At 38.5% G+C, this 7877-nt stretch overlaps 1 protein-coding gene across 2 annotated transcripts; it reads right to left on the bottom strand.

Moving 5' to 3' along the window:
* Positions 1-699: 699 nt before the first annotated feature.
* Positions 700-7517, bottom strand: LOC117785471. Of its 2 annotated transcripts, none has more exons than XM_034623511.1 (6): positions 7348-7517; positions 6102-7264; positions 2318-2719; positions 1848-2138; positions 1199-1299; positions 700-858 (listed from the first exon to the last, which is right to left on the bottom strand). In XM_034623511.1, the coding sequence occupies exons 1-6, from the start codon at positions 7515-7517 to the stop codon at positions 700-702; spliced, it is 2286 nt and encodes a 761-aa protein (XP_034479402.1). The 2 variants fall into 2 exon arrangements, with proteins under 2 accessions (XP_034479402.1, XP_034479400.1); XM_034623509.1 differs by having other exon boundaries at positions 1848-2132.
* Positions 7518-7877: the final 360 nt, after the last annotated feature.

The raw sequence follows: 7877 nt of genomic DNA, 5'->3' as shown, positions 1-7877 counted from the left end.
TAACAGCTGACATCTCTTTAAGTAACTAAACATATGATAAATTTAAATTATTTCTCAGCCAAATTAAAATTATTTACTCAACTTCTTGTTAGACTTAACACTTACATTAACATGATGTCAAACTTTAACTTTGGTTTCATACAATTCAAAATACATATATATAACTGTATTGCCACCTAACCTGAACTTTAACATGCAGATGATAAAACCTATTCGCCAAATTCAGTCTACTTACAACAAAAATTACCAGCTTCTTTTTGTGTCTGAGTCTAATAGCCTTGTCTTAACATAAGCACACACCTACACACACACTCACTCACACACACACATACACATCTGCATACACATAGGTCTTGAGTATGGCATATTTTGTACACAAATTGGCTGTAACATATTTGCAACATTCATAATAATTTTTAGACTTTATAATACTCGTAAAAATGCTTTAAAAAGAGAACATCAAAAACAGTTTTCGCAAGCTGAGCATTGGCTATTATATATGCTATGTATGTAGGTACAAGTACATATATCATATTATATGGGCTATATATGTATACTATGTATGTGTATATATATTTTTTTATTTTAAAATGCTAGCAAAATAATTTGATTTATTTGTTGTTTATAGGCTTAGCTCTGGATTTCTTCGGTTTGTTTTTATGTTTTGTGTTCATTTTGTTGCCTGATTGGTTAAGTTTCTTAAAGGACGTGAAGATTCTCACAGCTTTTGGATTTGGAAATGTCGCTAAGGCAAATTTTCTGTAGAATTTCCTTTGCCAGATGCAGAGATATGTGGGTACGTGAAGTTTTCATCTTCGATGAGGTAGCTTTCTTTTCGCGTTTCTCCTTCAGGCGCATCTGCAAAATATAGAAAATTGGCACCCATCACTGAAATTGAAGCCGCCCGTAAGTTTTAATAATATTAAATGTCCGAGCTTCGACCCAATTTCCATTAATTAGTGCGCCTCTGCGGCCGACAAGTCCAGCAACCAAGCCAACCACCCTCAACCACCGAACGGACTAACCACAAATCCATTTAAGTTATTTCCTGCACAATTTTCGCATGCATCAATGAGTTGCGTGTATTTCGCACCTAAACCTAAATAACCGCACAGCCCCTATACTTGCCCCGACCGCAATGAGGGCAACTCAAGCGTAACCATCACCTGAAATATCCCTTTTCATTCCCTTTCCTTACCTGCTTCAGTATGCCGACGAGAAGTTCATCCACATTATGTTGTATGCCGCTGGACGTCTCAATAAATTTGGCATCGCGTGAGGCGGCCAACGTTTTGCCTTCTGTGGAAAGGGGAGAGCAGAAGTGAAGAGTGAAATATGGAATACAAAATGAGTTTGAGTATGAGGAATACGAAATGTGAAACGGGAAAGCGAAAAGCGTGAAAGCAAATGGGAGTTGGGATATGGAAATGAAATCAAGCCATCATAATTAAGTCCTGGATTTACTTAAATTTCTCTGATACACAGAGATGAGCGCGTGTTGAGCATATTTCAAAATGAATGTGCTTATAAATTTGTATAATTTCTTATAGCAATAAATCTAGCATATTTAAAATTTAAATGTTAAACTTAAAATAGAAAATAAAATTCCATGTCCATAATTATTATACTTGTCTATTATTTTATTTATTAATATTTTATTTGTTTTATTAATTTTTTTAAAATAATTTTATTTTTATGTTAAGCTTATTTAAGCAACTATTTATTAAAATCTAGCTTTTTTTGGTTATTAATGGCAAACACTAACGACACAAAGCAGACGACCTTTTTAAGTTCGTGTCACGCGCTCATCTCTAGTTTGAAATCCCCTTTTGATTGCTATTGCTTACCCTGTGATGTGATAAGTCTTGCTCGTGCCAAATCCGCTTTGTTGCCAACCAAAATGACGGCCTTGTCCTTTGTGTAGTTCTCCTGCCACAAATAATTGATAATCTCCTCGGCAATGCGAAAAGAGCCCTTATCCACAACGGAAAAGACAATGACACAGCCGTGCGGCTCATAGGTGGACAGAGAATTCTCCACACTCATCTCAACGCTGGGATGATCGATAAATACCATATCGGACTCCTCATCGTCCAGTAGAACGCTGACCGTCTTCTCGCCGAACTCATCGTCTAAAACTCAAATCAGAATTAAACTCTATAGACAGAAGCGGAAACCAGCGGGCAAATGGGATTGGCATTGGACCATAAACACGCATAGGTTTCACATTTACAGGGTAGCACAAACTACTCACACTACTCCAACAGACTCCTTCCGACTCCACAAAGAGGGAAGTCAGTCTGGACAGTTGACTTACCTAGACTTGCATCGTAGGTGTGCATATACTCAGACGTCATAAACTGATTAACCAGTGCCGTTTTGCCCACACCCGCATCTCCCAGCATCACGACCCGATAGCGAGCCGGAGGCGGAGGCTCCAGGTTCTCCGATTCATCTGGCGAGGCCGGCAGAGAGTCAACGTTCGCATAGCCGGCTCCACAGCAACTGCCCTCAAAGGGGGACCTCTCACTGGCCCGGCTGTTGGTTGAATTGACACTCGTGTTACTTCGTGATCTTCGTGAGATTATCGAGTCACCACAATTGACCACGTTTCCCTTGCTGATGGAGAAGTGTCGCAGTCGATAGAGATCATCGCTGGCCCTCGGATTATATGGACGTTCCGGCAGCGAGCAGACGCGAGGTCGAACGTGATCAGGAACTGGCGAAGAATTAAAATTCATAAAAATTTAGAAATAATAAAAATGAATAGTGCTTAAAAACCGAACTTGATGAAGTTCAACTTAAATTTAAACGACTTTTTACAAAAAAACTGTCTAATTTTATTTTTATTAAAAAAACGAGGCTTGAGCAACTTCGAACTGTCATAACTTTGCCAAAACCCAATCGCTTTTCAAGCGGAATGGCATTTTGATCATGATTTGGCCTCTAGATTGATTCTGCATTTAAATTTTTATAATCTAGAAAATTTGATATTTTTTCGATTCTAAGCCATCCATAATCCAATTTTCCATACATACCCCTTGACATTTTTTCAAAAACTTTGATCCCTCATAACTTTATCAAAAATTAACCGATTTTCAAGCGGAATGTCATTTTGATCATGGTTTGGCCTCCTTATTGATTCTGCATTTAAATTTTTTTCATCTAGAAAATTTGATATTTTTCGACCCTAAGCCATCTATCGTTCAATTTTCCATACATACCCCTTGACATTTTTTCAAAAACTTTGACCCCTCATAACTTTATCAAAAATTAACCGATTTTCAAGCGGAATATCATTTTAATCATGATTTGGCCTCTAAATTGATTCTGCATTTAAATTTTTTTCATCTAGAAAATTTGATATTTTTCGACCATGAGCCATCTATCGTTCAATTTTCCATACATACCTCTTGACATTTTTTCAAAAACTTTGACCCCTCATAACTTTATTAAAAACTAACCGATTTTCAAGCGGAATGGCATTTTGATCATGATTTGGCCTCTTAATTAATTCTGCATTTATATTGTTTTCATTTAGAAAATTTGATATTTTTCGACCATAAGCCATCTATCGTTCATTTTTCCATACATACCCTTTGACATTTTTTCAAAAACTTTGACCCCTCATAACTTCATCAAAAATTAACCGATTTTCAAGCGAAATGGCATTTTGATCATGATTTGGCCTTTTTATTGATTCTGCATTTAAATTTGTTTCATCTAGAAAATTTGATATTTTTCAACCATCTTTCGTTCAATTTTCCATACATACCCCTTGATATTTTTTCAAAAACGTTGACCACTCATAACTTTATCAAAAATTAACCGATTTTCAAGCGGAATGTCATTTTGATCATGGTTTGGCCTCCTTATTGATTCTGCATTTAAATTTTTTTCATCTAGAAAATTTGATATTTTTCGACCCTAAGCCATCTATCGTTCAATTTTCCATACATACCCCTTGACATTTTTTCAAAAACTTTGACCCCTCATAACTTTATCAAAAATTAACCGATTTTCAAGCGGAATATCATTTTAATCATGATTTGGCCTCTAAATTGATTCTGCATTTAAATTTTTTTCATCTAGAAAATTTGATATTTTTCGACCATGAGCCATCTATCGTTCAATTTTCCATACATACCCCTTGACATTTTTTCAAAAACTTTGACCCCTCATAACTTTATTAAAAACTAACCGATTTTCAAGCGGAATGGCATTTTGATCATGATTTGGCCTCTTAATTAATTCTGCATTTATATTGTTTTCATTTAGAAAATTTGATATTTTTCGACCATAAGCCATCTATCGTTCATTTTTCCATACATACCCTTTGACATTTTTTCAAAAACTTTGACCCCTCATAACTTCATCAAAAATTAACCGATTTTCAAGCGAAATGGCATTTTGATCATGATTTGGCCTTTTTATTGATTCTGCATTTAAATTTGTTTCATCTAGAAAATTTGATATTTTTCAACCATCTTTCGTTCAATTTTCCATACATACCCCTTGATATTTTTTCAAAAACGTTGACCACTCATAACTTCATTAAAAATTAACCGATTTTCAAGCGGAATGTCATTTTGATCATGATTTGGTCTCTGAATTGATTCTGCATTTAAATTTTGTTCATCTAGAAAAATTGATATTTTTCGATTCTAAGCCATCTATCATCCAATTTTCCATACATACCCCTTGACATTTTTTCAAAAACTTTGACCCCTCATAACTTCATAAAAAATTACCCGATTTTCAAGCGGAATGGCATTTTGATCATGATTTGGCCTCTAAATTAATTCTGCATTTAAATTTTTATCATCTAGAAAATTTGATATTTTTCGACCATAAGCCATCAATCGTTAAATTTTCCATACATACCCCTTGACATTTTTTCAAAAACTTTGATCCCTCATAACTTTATCAAAAATTAACCGATTTTCAAGCGGAATGTCATTTTGATCATGGTTTGGCCTCCTTATTGATTCTGCATTTAAATTTTTTTCATCTAGAAAATTTGATATTTTTCGACCCTAAGCCATCTATCGTTCAATTTTCCATACATACCCCTTGACATTTTTCCAAAAACTTTGACCCCTCATAACTTTATCAAAAATTAACCGATTTTCAAGCGGAATATCATTTTAATCATGATTTGGCCTCTAAATTGATTCTGCATTTAAATTTTTTTCATCTAGAAAATTTAATATTTTTCGAACATAAGCCATCTATCGTTCAATTTTCCATACATACCCCTTGACATTTTTTCAAAAACTTTGATCCCTCATAACTTTATCAAAAATTAACCGATTTTCAAGCGGAATGGCATTTTGATCATGATTTGGCCTTTAAATTGATTGTGCATTTAAATTTTTTTCATCTAGAAAATTTTATATTTTTCGACCATAAGCCATCTATCGTTCAATTTTCCATACATACCCCTTGACATTTTTCAAAACTTTAATCCTCATAACTTTATCAAAAATTAACCGATTTTCAAGCGGAATGGCATTTTGATCATGATTTGGCCTTTAAATTGATTGTGCATTTAAATTTTTTTCATCTAGAAAATTTTATATTTTTCGACCATAAGCCATCTATCGTTCAATTTTCCATACATACCCCTTGACATTTTTTCAAAAACTTTGATCCCTCATAACTTTATCAAAAATTAACCGATTTTCAAGCGGAATGGCATTTTGATCATGATTTGGCCTCTAAATTGATTCTGCATTTATATTTCTTTCATCTAGAAACTTTGATATTTTTCGACCATAAGCCATCTATCGTTCAATTTTCCATACATACCCCTTGACATTTTTTCAAAAACTTTGACCCCTCATAACTTCATCAAAAATTAACCGATTTTCAAGCGGAATGGCATTTTGATCATGGTTTGGCCTCTTAATTGATTCTGCATTCAAATTTTGTTTATTTAGAAAATTTTATTTTTCTTCGACTTTTGAAGTCTTGGTAACCGAAACCGTTACCTATATTAGTTTCGGTTTAATTTCTTAGTTTTGAGACAATAGCATTATATTTTACCTATTTTTGTAACAGTCTGAATATCTTTAAGTAAACTTGCTATATTTATTTACCTGGCAACTCGAGAAAATTGGAAGTGCGACGCTGTCGGCCGCGATTGGAGCTTTGGAAGGCCAACGGCCCGATGTCGTCGTTGGAGAAGATGGAAGTATTGGAGCAGGCGCTCTTCATGGACTCCCTTGAGCTGCGTCGACTGGCGAGATAGGCGAGGCCGCCTTTGGAGCTGCCACGTCGACGTGGCTTATACTCGACGGCATCTCGTTTGGGCTTGATCGGCTTGCAGCCGCTGAGCTCGTGATCCGAGTCCTTGGTGAGATCACTGGTGGACTTGCGATAGCGCAGAGAGACAACACTGTCGGAGCAGGTGCGATCCAAGGTGGAATGTGAGCTATGGAGCACTTGGTAGCCGGGATTCGAGGTGATATTGATGGCATGACGACGCTGGCGATGCGAGTGTGGCTCATCTGTGGTCACATGACCGGCATCTGTGTCCGTATAACTGAAGCTGGTGGTTGTGGTGGTCACCAGTGTGCTCGTCGTATGCTGTGTCGTCTCTCCGGACTCCATGGACACTTGGGTGCACTCCGTAAAGCACGAGTCGCGCTTTAGATCGTAGTAGCTTCCCGTTGGGCCACCACTGTTGTAACCACCAGATGCTCCAGATGCCGCTGCAGCTGCATTCAAACAACGTGCATCGATTTTGGTTATGACCGGCAACTCCCACTCATCCCGACGCCGCTTGCCGCTTCCCCCCTGACCACCCACCCCCGTTGTGGTCAGCTGCGGCAGCTGATCCATTGGCGGCTTGGAGCGCAGCAGCTTCTTGGAGCCCTGACGACGTGGCGAACTCGGTGGCTCATAGTACAGGGAGCCATCATCGGGCGAGATGGGCTCATAATACTCAAACTTCTTGCCCAACGCGGCCTGATCCATGCCCGGACAGTTGGCCGGACTAACGGCATCAAAGACAAACTTACATGGCGATTTGGGACTACGCGTCGCATGGCCGCTCATCAGGGATGACGAGGAGTCGTCCATGGAGCCCGAGGTTGGGGTCTGATAGTAGGACGAGGGCGTTGAGCTGCTCACCTCATCACAGCTGTCATTCGCATAGGTGGTTGTAATCTTGGGACTTCGAGGCGGCTCATAGACGCCATAGCCATAAGCTGATTGTGTGGGCGTGGCATATACCGAAGGCGGCGCCGGATGATAGCTTCTGTGTGTGCCACAAATATGTGTGTATGATGTGAAATCTCATCTCATCTCATCTCATTTTACTATTTATTTGTATTTACTCACCTGGGCGACTTGGGCGTGGCACCCTTGTAGGGCAAAGGATTGCTTGCCGCACGTGTTGGTGTCTTGTGGCCACCACCATGCCCGTGGGAATGCGGGTGTCCGTGTCCGTGTCCGTAGCCACCACCTGCAGCCGACTCGCCTCCATCCCAGCTGTGCTGTTGTTGTGCCATATTATCCAATTGGAATCGGAGTCGAGAGGGAGGCAGATTTAATATTCCTGTTGCTCCTGTTTTTCCTGTTGCTGCTGATGCTGATGATGCTGGAAGTTGGTCGCAACTCATGTGTAAATATTACGGGCCATTACTCAACACACAAGCACACACACACTCGCACACACTCGCACACACACCCGCCTAAAAGGCCGCAGCGAGTAAACATAATTTATGGCTTATATTTATTTAATAAAATAATGAAAACTACAATAAAACGCAAAACGCATAAAAGCCATGACCATGACTGCTGCCACGCCCACATACAATTTCGCCTCCGCCCATATGGCTCACGGGCATAGCAAATTTGTTGTGCGTGTG

This window comes from Drosophila innubila, assembly GCF_004354385.1.
Source record: "Drosophila innubila isolate TH190305 chromosome 2R unlocalized genomic scaffold, UK_Dinn_1.0 1_C_2R, whole genome shotgun sequence".
Taxonomy (NCBI): domain Eukaryota; kingdom Metazoa; phylum Arthropoda; class Insecta; order Diptera; family Drosophilidae; genus Drosophila; species Drosophila innubila.
The sequence above is the reverse complement of the archived record's forward strand: the minus strand, read 5'-3'. Positions and strand labels throughout refer to the sequence as shown.